Consider the following 13,311-nt stretch of genomic DNA (forward strand, 5'->3'; position numbering starts at 1 on the left):
ATTGCAACCCAACATGTAGGATTCTTGCCAAGCAGCTCAACTAGTGAGCTGCTTGGAAAGAGTGGCAAAATTCCCTCTCTGCATACACCAAGCTGCTGTCAGGTGATCGCCCTTGTCAACGACTCCAAAGTGCCAAAACAGTGCTTGTGGTTAGCTGGCAAAAAATTCCCTGGACTCTACCCCTCATTGCCTGCCACTCTTCAGAGCAGTGATGTGGAATGGACTGGGTATCCCATCTTCTGCTAGAGAGGTCTACTCTTGAGCAGGAGGAAGGAACTGAAGATCTCTGCTGCCACATACTTGGGACAGTGGCATAGAGTCTTGTCTCCTGCTCTAGAGAAACTTCTCCAGAAGGAGGCAGTGATGACATACGTGAGACACTGATTCAGAGTCAATCAGGCACACCCACCTGCTCCTGAAGAAATCTCTGCTCAATGCAATGGGACAGCAGCACAGTGCAGAGACTAGGAGAGTCTCCCTCATCCTCTTCATTGCACTTCAGGGTACAAAGTCTATTTGCACAATTGGATCAAAGAAGATGAGAGAGAGATTTTCTTCTTTGTCCCACTAGACAAACACAACTCATGTCTTGAAGAGCAATGAGATCAACATGCAGCCTCACCTGCGACAATATGCAGAGGGGTGCCAGCCACAGAAAGCAAAGGTGCAATGCATTTTGGCTGAGAAGGAGATCCTTTTCACAAACAGCACTCCCTTCCTGGCAAGAGCCTTTTTGTGTGTTCTCCCTTTGTTCTCCTTGGGGGAGCAACTTTGCCCTTTTGCCCCACACTCTATGTGCTTCAGCAAAGGGTCAAACTCCTCCTCCCTACTTCTTTAAAGGGAAACAGAGTTTGACAGTTCCATTTTCCTTTAAACTCAGTTTCCCTTTACATAACTGAGTACAGCAGTTTGACTCTTTCCTGAGTCTATAGAAGGTTAGGACAAAAAGAAAAAGTTGCTTTCTAATGAAGAACAAAGGGACAGAATGGTGAAAGATTAGGATTTTGCTTTTTGAGAAAAACAACCCCTCTTCAGCAAAAGATCCATCACACCTTTGCATTCAATGGCCAGCTTCTCTTTCACAGGTTGGACACTGAAAACAAGGAGGCAGAAAGGAATTTCCAGCCTCACCTAGAACAATGCAGAGGCTGCCCAGTGGGACGAGACTGCTGGCACCCTTCTGCAATTGTCCTAGTTGATCTTGAACTTGACCCTGTTGTGCTTCAGGGAACAAGTCCTATTTGTGCAATAGGAACAAATCATTAAAATGTGGGAATAAAAATATTAATAAACAACAGTGGACAGGCTTTTGCAGCCCCTACCAGGTGCCACAGGGCAATCTGAAGGGCAGTTCAAATCTGTCGCTTAAGAGGATAGCAAAAGCCAGTTGAGCAGCTGGCTTCTGCTACCTCAGGGGGAAAGGGGGGGGGGGACACACCAAAGTGAATCAAAATCAGCTTGCAAACCTGCAGTGCCCTAGGTTACTTTCTTGAGGAACAGGTGGGAAAGAGGGAGAGAAGTAGCCACAATGAACAGAATCTTCTGTCAGGCTCATTGTGGGTACTCTGAAACAACAACCTGCTCATCATAAGTGATACCACCACAGTTGCCATGACATTTGCCAACCCCTAAGAAGATGAAGAAGAAAAGTGTGCAAATTTCTGCTTGACAAGAAGTGGCCAAGGAACTTTTGACTTACAGAGTTCTTCACCAGCTCTACAGGGCTTAGACAAATTTAGTGTTTGAGCATCAGCCTAAACCAGGGATGTCATTTGTGAAAAATTAGTGACAGCACACAATTCTCTTATCTATCCACCCATTTCAGAGAAAATTCATAGACTCAAATACTTGGCGTGAGAAAGAATATTAGAAGATACTCTGAAATAGCCCAGACCAAGAGGTCTAGCCATTTTTAAAACAAACAACTGGACTTGCTGCAAATAGCTTTATACAAATACCCAAGCAATCCAGTCTCATGCATGCTTCAAAACAAGTTTCATCGACTTTAGCATGACTGAAGTTTTAGCTTTGAAAATCAAAACTGCAAACAGTTGTTGAAGCAGTGATTACTCACTGGTCCGGTTAACTCCTTTTTTTGGTCCTAAGAAGAGGCAGGAATCATAGAATCATAGAATGGTGAGGGGAAGGAGCAGGGCAACCTGACTTCCTTCTCTTAAAAGTGGCAATAGCCAAATTCAATTTCAAAGATGTTCTCAAGTTCTGTATCCCAGCAGTAGACAGGGCCAATAGCAAAGGGGGAGGGCCCAAACCTCCAAGAATACCAGCATAGAAACCTCTTACTGCCAGTAACTAAGCCTTAGGAAAGGCACTTCAGCCTTTAGACAAACTATACAACTACCTTCTGGGGAGTGATAGAGGAACTGATTAAAGCCCCAGGGGGGGCCTATTTGACCCCCCCCCCCCAGGCCAAAGGATCAACATCCCTGTCCTCACACACACAAAAAGAAAAGGGGGAGGAGGGAGACTATATATTTAGCTTGACACAATGGTGGTCAGTTCTGCCTCAGTCTCCTTCTTGACTTCAGAGTGCAGTTAGCAATGTCACTTCAACAATTATATATAGCCCTTAATTTTCAGAGTCCAGCATAGGCTAATCTGGGATATGTTACCAAGAGTAAGAAGCAAATTCAAGCTGTCCTATCAATCATTATCCATAGTAAAACATTTAATTCTTTCTTATTTGTTTCACCTGAAATGTGACTTCTTTGTCAGGCCTAAAAGCAGTTTCCTTATTAGTCAGTATCAAAACACTGTGAACAGAATGAGGAATGGCACTCTAAAACAAAGCAAAACAAATTTGATGAAACACAACATGTTAAGTAAAATAACATTTAAAAATGACAATTTTAACTGAAAAATAAACCTAAAATTTTGAGACCGAAGTACAGCAACAATTGCTAAGGATCATCCTTCTTCCCTCCAAATGGACACTGTAAAGTCTGTCTGAATTCCAATCAATACAACCCTCATGTCCAATTATTCATTGGGCCACACCCAGCACACTCAACCTGAAATTAAACTTGAAAATCCCACCCATTCCCATAGTAACGTAAGCATGTACTTGATGCGACTAAATTATTCATGTCAGCCTAGCAGTAAATTCTATTGGTTGTATCCAGTGGTGTCCTGTTGACAGAAGGATATTTGATTCATTGGGGAGGAAATTTACTCTCTATGAGAGTGGCTGCAAGAGGGAAAGGAAAATCACCTTTTTGCTAATGGAATTCTATGCTAGATCAAAGTTTTCCATCAGTAGAGGGACACCACTACATACAATACCCTGAATTCAGAAACCTACTACATATATCAGCCTATGTAATTCCTGCTACTAAAATAATAAATCATGTCATTAAGGCAATGTTTCCACTGTCATTATCACAGTCATTATCATCATCTGTCCTGACATTTCTTTCCGGCTTTTAAAGTTTACTTCTGTTGAGGGTGCTTTTGAATTCTTTTTGTTTTAAGCTGGGTTGCTGGTTTTGTTGCATTCATTCATTCATTCATTCATTCATTCATTATGGTTGCTGCCCTCATTATTTCAGCTGCAGGGCAATTAGTTACTTAAAACAACAATGATCAGCCTATTCAAACCTACTGGAAGTTGCAAACTGCCAAAATAGATTTAATTTGTTTAAGTAAAATTATAAACCTAATAGAATTTCTGTAGCAATGTAAGCATATACTTGATGCAACTAACCTATTCATGTTAACCTAGCAGTAAATTCTAATTCAAATGTTTTCAGTGTGTGTTCTTCTTCAAGCAATGAAGGGGATAAGTAATTTGAAGGCTTCATACTTGAGTTAAACCTCCACTTCATAAGAAAATCCACAGTATTCCACCCACCCCACACACACATTATTGGAAGAAATGACACTTATTCTTCCAGCAAATAAAATATGTGATGCAGTGTGAATTAAAATGAAAATTCTCTTCAGAAGTAGGGCTAACCCAAGAAAACTGCCAGGAAGGCATTACAAGGAAGGCATTATAATATATAAAAACATTATTTAATTCTTCATTTCCACTACTTTCAGCTGCGGCCAAAACCTTGCTAAAACACTGAGCCAACACAAACTATCTTTCTTCCAGAATTTAATTCAGTATCTTGTGGAAACTTGCTTCTCCACAAGGCGTGCCCATCATATTGCAGTACATGGGAAATACTAAAGCTAGCTTATTAAGATCAATATATTGGAGTGGATTCAGTAACAATAAGATCTTTCCTCTTTTATGAAGAACTGGTAACCACAAAGTTGCTGTCTATCCACTAGAACAGGAAACAATGCTATTCAGCACACATGGCTCTACTGGGTAAGTGGCTAGAAGGTTGTATCCAATGCTGCAACTGAACTCCTGTTCATTTCATTGAACTAGTGGAAACACTTGTTTCCAGATTAGGGTGGCTCAGCAGTCCTGGCTTCCACAAGTTCTGCTCACTTGCCCAGTTCTAGAAATGAGCAACCAAGCAAATTGGTTGCTTTAAGAACCAATAACTCCCAGTTGTGCTCATGATGGAGTGGGCTAGCAGCAAAAGATACTGCCCAGATGCTGAGAAATGTGTCATGCTTAACATTTACAGACATATAGTATCTGCAGTAACAGCATGTTAAAGGCCAAAGAATGAGAGTAAATGTCTGTTAAATCAATTGTATTTACTAGTATCAACTTAGCTAGCATCAAGAAACCTGAAATTCTCTAAAGTTTATTGAAAATCACTTACTTTCTTTGATATCAGAAAGGGACTACCAAAAATGTCCCCACTTCAAAGTGAGAAATGTTAATTGCTTATGGACAGATGAAGATATGCCAGTGCTTATATTAGAATAGTCTCTACCTTTGAGTCTGTGGTGTTAACACTTCATCAACTATCTGCACTCACCTGTAATGCTGCCAAAGCTTTGAAAAGAGAGGGTATGTTCTGACTCTTGCGAGCATCCACTAAAATAAGCAGCCCCAAAGCACGGACATCCTTTCTAAAACAAGTAAACATGAGGTCTTGAAACTAGACTTATAAAAAGTATACATAGTATGAAAAGTACCTGCTTTTGAAATGCTAACACTAGTAACTTTTTTCTAAAATGTTTTCTGGTTGCTGTCTGGCCTACTAGAGAAGCAAGGCTATAAAAGCTACACTCCATAGAAAACAACAGCTACTGCCTGGCTTCCTTCCACCTTTAATCTTTAAGAGTGACGTTCCTCAACCTACTTCCCACCCTCCAGATGTTTTAGACTTCGGCATTCTACAGGTTCAGCCAGCATGGTCAATGGTAAGGAATGCTGTGAGTTGTACTCCAAAATATTGTAGTTTAATTGATCTGCTGCACAGGTACCACATACTAAGAGCTTGGGGTCTTTACTCAAGTCTTAGCCTGAGCACTGTACACCTCAGCACTCCGGCCTTAATAACAACAGTTTCATCGCTTCCATATAACTGGTTTTGTTACGCTAAAAAATGAGAGTTTTTTTCTCCTTACCTGGGAATATGATAGAAATACAGCAGAAGTTGTGTGAGCTCACTGACTCTGGAACAGTCACTTAAGCAGGCACCATTTTTTCTGCTGACCTGCACCACAGCTCTTCCAAAGCGATCCCTGTTTCCTAACCAGAAAATATAATTGAAGAAAACAAGGCATCCTCTATAATACTATTCTACATTTCTGAGTCTGTCTACCCAGCTAGCACCTCATCCTTTTTATCATAAAGGGAATGCAGGGTTATTTCATGCTTGATCAAGTATCAGTAGCACCTTTATGACATCAATCATTACATCCTCAACTTTAAGGAGCTAAACAAGTAAGTCTATAGATGTGGACTGATCTACAAAGTATTAACAAAAGCATTAATAAATACATTAAAATCAAGTAAAACAACACTGTATTACAGAGTGAGAAGCTCATTCACTCAGGGAAGGGCTGAGTAAAGAAATGGGAATCTACTTGATGCCTAAAGTATGTTACAGTTATTGCCTACTTAATAATGGGCAAGATGATTCCATAAATTGGGCACTACCATAGAAAAGTCTGCTTCCTAGTTGCTGTGGGGTGACAGCCTGCAGGTCATGATAACCAGGTTTCAAACTGTTTCAGCTTTATCTGCCAAAAGCTAGACACTGAACCTGGCTCAGTAGCTAAGAGGCAACCAACATAATTACCTTTGCATCAGTGTAATATGTACCTGGTTGGGCAATCTGCTCAGCATCCTGGCTGCCACATTTTGGACCATCTGTAGCTTCTGGATTAAATGCAAGGGTAGCCCACAAAGGCTCATTATGGTAATCTAAACATGAGGTTAACAGTACTTTAAGTTGCCTATGCCTGCCCAGGAAAGGGCATAGCTGATATGTCCCCATGTGTGAATAACAGGTGCTCTTTGCCACCACAGAAGCCATGTGGACTTCTAATTACAATGAGGAGTCTAAGCAAAGGTAAAGGTTTCCCTGCACATATGTGCTAGTTGTGTCCAGTTCTGGGGCTGGTACTCATCTTCATTTGTAAGATGAAGAGCCAGTATTGTCTGAAGATGCTTCCATGGTCATGTAGTTTACATGACTAAACACCATGGCGCATGGAGTGCTGTTACATTTCCCACCAAAGTGGTTCCTATTTATTTACTATCATTTCCATGCTTTTGAATTGCTAGGTAGGCAAGATCTGGGACAAAGCAGCAGGCACTTACCCCACAGTGTAGATTCGAACTGCCAACCTTCTGATCAACAAACAGCCCAGTGGCTCAACAGTTTAACCCACTGTACCACTTGCATCCCAGAGCACCCCACAAACTACATAGCTGTTCTTTCTGAGGGAGCAGAATCTCATTTTGAACAAGCAAACTCCCCTGTGAACCACCCACTGACGGAGTCCCTCCTAAGGATTGAGTCTCACAGGTATTACTCTCTCCTACTCCTTGCTACTTACATGCTTAGCAAGCAGGGATAGTTTGTTAACTTGGTCATAGCAATGGGCCATTCTGGTGCTGACTTAGAACTGAAGGATAGACAAGAAAGAGATAAAGCCCTGACCAGGGATAGGCAATCATTGGGAGTCCAGGGGGCACAGTGCCCCCAGGTACGCACTAGAGGTTGCACCTCACTCCCTGCAAAATTGCCACTGCAGCATTTGCCACTCATGGTGGCAACAGCAAACACTGCCATTGACCATTCATTTCTTCGCCAAATCATGGTATCTTTGCTATGGCAGGAGCCCATAAAAGCAGTATGAGGGCCACACATGACCTTCAGGCAACGTGTTGCTCATCCCTGTCCCACAGTAAGGATGCACTTGAGGCAATGGACAGAGGGAAAGAATTATGGAAGTAGAGGCAGTTGGGAATACCTTTGCTATCTTTGCACATTCCTGTTATGTGTTAGGCATCTTGTGCAAGGGAACTGCATGCACAATTGTGTACTCTACAACTTCTACCACTTTCACAAGTATTATTTCCCCCAGAAATGCTACAACTACTTGCAGTATTCTACAGCCAAGGTTTATATTGGACATTCATGATTAATCACCTTGTTAGAAGCTGGAAGATATGCTATTTCTTTATGTTTCTGAGCACAGGAATGGTGAGGCATTTGTTGGATGAGGTGGATGTGAAGCTGAGATTACACTCTGTAAACTAAACCTTGATGTTCTTTTTAAAATGAAATGACTGCCATGCTGTTATTTTTAAACAAGACACAATTTTGAATTCCACCTAAAAGACTAAATCGGGCAAGCACACCTTGCAATCTGAACATGCTCTTGCAATTCCTAAAATCAAAGAATCTGTCTGGGATCATGGTACTGAAAGATGTGAATGTGCTGGGGTGGTACAGTCACATTCTTGTTGAGGATGACCAATACAGCTATGAATACTGGGGTTCAAGGAGTTGATATATGTGTCCTGAGGATATAGGAAACCTCAGAGGGCTGTCTGTGTGAGATTTAACTTAGACTACTAAGTTCTAAACCACTTACCATATAAGTAAACAAACAAGGCAAATTCTTATTTGGTCAAAGTCCACAAAGCTTATCTTAAGAAATTTATACTAAATTCTACTAAACTTTGCATGTCCTTCAGATGCCTGTGAAGGCCAACAAGGCTATGCACGCCATATGGCACTTACTATAATGACAGCATGAGCATTTTTCCTCCTGCTTTCCTACAGGGAATCACATGAAACTTCCACGCAGACATACTTTAAAATATGTATACAGGTAGTCCCCAGGTTACGGACAAGTTCCGTTTCTGAGAACATCCCTGCATTGAATTTGTATGTAAGTCAGATCACATGAGTAAGTCAAATGTTTGTATGAATCTGTATCTGTATTACTTTTTTAAGCATATAAAACACTTTTTAAGCATATAAAACCTCAACAGTGGTTGAGGCCCCATCGGTGAGGGTATTCAAGGATAGGCTAGACATGCACATGGTAGGCATGTTGTAAGCAAAGCTGGCTAGAGCTGGGGGTCAGACTAGATGGCCCGGGAGACCCCTTCTGACTCGTTCTGTTTCTATGTTTCTACAGTCACTAAAACACCCTAAACACAATACAGCATCATGACAATGATAATAATACAGTAATAATAAAGTAATTACAGGTACTGAGAAGAGAGAGAGAGAGAATCTGTATATATGCATGTAAGTTTACAGTATTGCATAAAACAACAGAAATAATTCTTAAAAGTTTAGAATATTCTTTCAAATCATTGTCTTATAGAGTTAAGCTAGCTCACTATCATTCTTGCATAGATTATAACAAGATCATGAATATAAAGCATTTTGAGCACTTTAAAGTACTGTATATTTTTTTTATTTATTCATTTTCTATATTTCTGAGTTGCTCTGCTAATTTACAATAATAAATGCCACAATTCCAAACAAAACCAACCCTCAAACAAAAGGTTACCTCATGGATTAGGTTATAAATAAAAACAGGATTTCAAGCTTTAAAACAACAACAACAGAGGAATAGGGAGAAATAATCTGGGCACCTCTGCTTCTGCCCTTCCCAGAAACTGTTTTGCCGTGGTTCTGCTTCATCCTGGAGGCCCTACACATGCCTGGAAACACACTGGTTATGCTTGAGCAGACACTGAAGAATGAAAAGCCGTGAACATTGTATCTCTAGGTGATCAGTTGCCACTGATGTGCTGCCAAATGTGTTATGTAGTTCTCTAGAGAGTTACAACTCTCTCTAGAGAACCACATGGCCACTGATGATGCATTGCCAAATGTGTCATGTAGTTCCCTAGAGATATTCATGGCTTTTCTCTAGAGATATTCATAAAGGGTTTCTGGTAGTCCACTAAGTATGGGTTGTTCATAATCCAGCTGTTCATTACCCGGGGACTGCCTGTATATATGTTTATATATGTTTCTGCTTACATAAATGCATGGATATCTATGTTCTACATACCACATAGAGCAATGACTCCAGATTGCAGTAATTCTTGATTCACATCAAGCAACTGGTTTAGTAACAAGTGGTCAGGATCCCCAGGGCTTGCAGACAGCAGTTCATTTTCATGGCATGGCAGCAGAGGTGACAAATTTGCATTAGATTTGCAAGCATGAGAATCAGCGCTGATGGCCCTTGGATCTGGAAAAAACACCAGCCAAGTGAAAGAGGACTAGTCAGGCTTCCTCTATTTTTTCTGGTTAGTTGCTTTGTAATTCACTTTGTTAAAATACGCTTAAGTTTCGGGAGAATATTAAAAATAGCATTAGAAGAACTAAGTTAAAAAATCTAAATGGAAAATCTTCCAGTATGAGGAACCCTAAAAGCACCTTTTAAGATCAACTCAGCAACATTTCCCCCTTCTTTTTCCAATGGTTCTGGGAGAGAGAAATATTGTTAAACCATTGTCAGCTTCAACTTCATGGACAGAGATTGTATGGCCAAGCTTGCTATTATCAATTTGGGCAGTACTATTGGGCAGCCAGGGAAAGAAATTTTTATTTTATGGTGCCATCTTTGTAGAACACCTTTGCCATGAAGATTTGATATTTCAGTTGTTGCAGGACCAGATCACAACTTTTCAGTCTGCCCAGATACTTCCAAGCTGTCTGTCTGTCTTTAGTTGCTTTTCTTAGTTGCCTTTTCTATTTTATGATTCTGTTTTATTGTTTCTGCTTCATCTTATGGTAGCAGGTCATTTTTAGTTATGTATATTGTTTACCACCCTGATATTTAGAAGGCACCCATAAACAAACAAACAAATAAATAAATGTGACCTAACACCCACACAGAATAACTACAAAATGGGTCCTTAATCTTTTTGGATCAATAGGTTTCTTTGGAAATTCGACCAACTGCTACAAGCACTGCCACAAAGAGCCTCCCACAGGAGATGTGGCTACCCTGGGGAACTGGTGAGTTGTAAGAAAGAAAGGGAAAGTCCAGAAGGTGGGAAGGAGGGGGAAATATCACAGGAAAGGGGTGGAAGGGAGAGGAAGGGCGTTACAAGGTGCAGCAATGGAGTAAGCCTAACAATATGATAAAGGGGTGAGTGGGAGAAAAGTAGGGCAGGAATGGAAAGAAAAAAGGCTAGGGGTGGAAAAGAGAGTGAAAAACCAAGGAAATGGGTTGGGTGGGGGGAAATTTATTTATTTGGGACATTTCTAACCCATCCAATCACTATGTGCTTCTGGATGGTTTACAAGGCTAGCAAGGCTAGAAACTAGGAGTGGACAGACAGGGAAAGCAAAGAGAGAAAATCTGCATGGGTAGGTCAAGAGCAACTTTCCAAGAGCAACAGTTGGCCAGCAGCAGGTTCAGAAACATGAAGGAAAGCATGCTGCCTTAATGCTTTTCAAGGGTTTTTTTTTTAAAACTGAAAATAATTTTTGAAGGAAGCAGGGAGAGGAGATTCGTGGACAGTACTGGAAGTCTGTTAACCAGTATGGTATCCACAGGTACCGTACTGGAAACCTCTAAACTGGAATTTAAGTTGATTAGCTAACACTTGTGGTCATGATGGAAAGGAAAGGGAAAAAAGGGTGTAGGTGAAAAAAATTAAGGAACATCTTCCCACCTCATTATTGGTCAGGAAAACTGAATGTATAATTGTTGTGAACTGCCCAGACAGCACTGGCTATTGTATTAGTATTAGTATCATCATCATCATCAACTCTGACAGCCACTGAGTACCTATCCAAAGGCACACTTCCAAGTCTATACCTACAAGAAGCTAAGAAGGTGAATTCTAGAGTGAATGTCTTTTATTATACCTCATAAAGAACCCAACAGGTTGATGATGGATGGGACGTGGTTCTGACCCTCCTTAAAAGTATGTAGGAAACAGTAGGGAGGGTGTTGCATTCCTATCCTTAAGATAAGCATGCTTTTAACTTGCTGGTTTAGTTTTAAATACTTTATATAGGTTTAGAGTTTTTAATTATTTTATATTGCTGGCTATGAACCAAGAAAAAGTTCTTTTTGCTCTGACAGACAACATAAAAATATATAAATATTTTCAATGATAGTGAATTTTACTGCTGCTTCGGGTTAAGGCAACATACAATAAAACTATCAGATAATATAAAGTTTCTTCAGCAATAAGCTGGATGAGAATGGTGTAGACGTGTCAGTCATTTTTAAATATGATTCCTTCCAAGGAAACCTTGTACTTGTACTGGTTTTTCTGATATATTTATTAAGAAGACATTTTATTAATTCTGTGAAATGTTTGACACAACAATCAGAACAGTCTTAAAATTGTACAATGTATGCTTTTAAATTTTTAATACATACAAAACATAAAAGGTACGGCAATGCTTGTTTTTAATGAAAGTATCACTGTAGCCCCAGGACTAGATGATCTGAGACCATCTAAGCCTTAAATCTTATATATAAACATTCATAGACAATTTACCTTTTTTCTGTTTCTATTCTTATCAAATGGGAACAGAAAAAGTAGATGCTAGAAAACCACACTCAGACACTGTGGTCATCATCATCACTATCACCACCACAAAGCTGTTTTTTGAGAGACTATAAAATCCTATTGTTAACTATGGGCTTTAAGCAAAATTCTCCATCTACAGACAATTCCTTTTCCTTCATAGGTTACTTATTAATGTTCTGTTGAAATAATAATGAACCGCCTGTTCAGCTTGAGCCCAATGCTACAGGTTGTAAAAACTTCATGTTGTGAGATTTACTTCAGATTGCAGATTTTGCCACTGCTGCTTCTCACATATTCTCAAAGGCATGCATCTGTGAAAAACATTGTGGAGGGCAACATGACTACTTCACGACTATAGCAAGCAAAAAAATATCAAGTGCTGTAGTCTTTGTCATGCAACCTTAATATGAATTGGTGTGCAGTCATGACTATCTGTGCATAATTTATTGGATATGCCTAAAGTTTGTTCACACAGCAATAATTCTTTTTGATTTTAATGGAGATTACTTCAGAGTAAATATTATTAAGGGCATAACCTTAGTCTACAATAGTTTTTTGACTGCACCTCAATAGAGCATAACATAACATTAATGATCAGCAGTTTTACAGGATCAAATCAATTTCTTATGTAAATTGAGTACATGTGAAAATTTTTGAATATTTAAAGGACAACGTAAGCATAGGAAATGGAAAGAAGTGACTATTATATATCATCATCAATACATCAATTTAACTTTTGTTCCAGAGAACATTAGATATAGCTGAGGGCTGTGCTGTACTCTGTATGATATCAATACAGGCATATATGGATGCAAGGAAAATGTATATACATACCCATCATCCTTGATCAGCATGCACATTTCTGTGTTATTGTGAGCGCACAAAAGAGAATCCATAATCAGTCCTAGCTTCTTACTGTAATATATTTTTATTTATTTGCACTAGTTTTGGATTGCTAGTCTGCTCAATCAGTGCTGAAGATATTGTACAAAAATACATATATTTGTAACTAAAAAGGCACAAATGCTCTAATGCTTGTGAATTGTACAGATGGACATATCCCATTAGGTCTGTGAAGTTGAATGGCATTTCATTTGAGACCAAAACAAAGATCATCCATAGTACTGTATGCCTGATCATATGTATAGGTGTGAAAACTAGACAGTGAAGAAAGCTGATTGGAAGAAGACAACTTTGTGAATTCCTTGATCTAACAGAAAGACAAAGAAATCGGACTTACATCAAATCAAACCAGAACTTTCCCTAAAAGCAAAACTGAGAAAACTGAAGCTGTTGTACCTTGGGCACATCATGAGTAGGCAATACTCACAGGAGAAGACCAGCTTTCCCTAGTGAGTTTATAAGCACTGTGCAGGGCTATCATGGAAAGAACA

The 13,311-nt window shown here is 39.7% G+C and overlaps 1 protein-coding gene across 5 annotated transcripts in view; it reads right to left on the reverse strand.

Moving 5' to 3' along the window:
• PLEKHG4B (pleckstrin homology and RhoGEF domain containing G4B) overlaps positions 1–13,311 on the reverse strand; it is a 175,054-nt gene that overhangs the window by 88,675 nt on the left and 73,068 nt on the right. For all 5 annotated transcript variants that reach the window (XR_006416860.1, XM_044452637.1, XM_044452660.1 and 2 more), the window contains 4 exons: positions 9,427–9,609; positions 5,500–5,623; positions 4,905–4,998; positions 2,711–2,797 (listed from right to left, as the gene is read on the reverse strand). Coding sequence is in view for 4 of the 5 variants with exons in the window: in XM_044452637.1 (XP_044308572.1) it covers positions 2,711–2,797; positions 4,905–4,998; positions 5,500–5,623; positions 9,427–9,609 (488 nt within the window). In the remaining variant the exon portion in view is untranslated. The remainder of the gene's footprint in view (positions 1–2,710; positions 2,798–4,904; positions 4,999–5,499; positions 5,624–9,426; positions 9,610–13,311) is intronic.

This window comes from Varanus komodoensis, unplaced genomic scaffold (assembly GCF_004798865.1).
Source record: "Varanus komodoensis strain SLA01 unplaced genomic scaffold, ASM479886v1 scaffold10, whole genome shotgun sequence".
Lineage (NCBI taxonomy): Eukaryota > Metazoa > Chordata > Lepidosauria > Squamata > Varanidae > Varanus > Varanus komodoensis.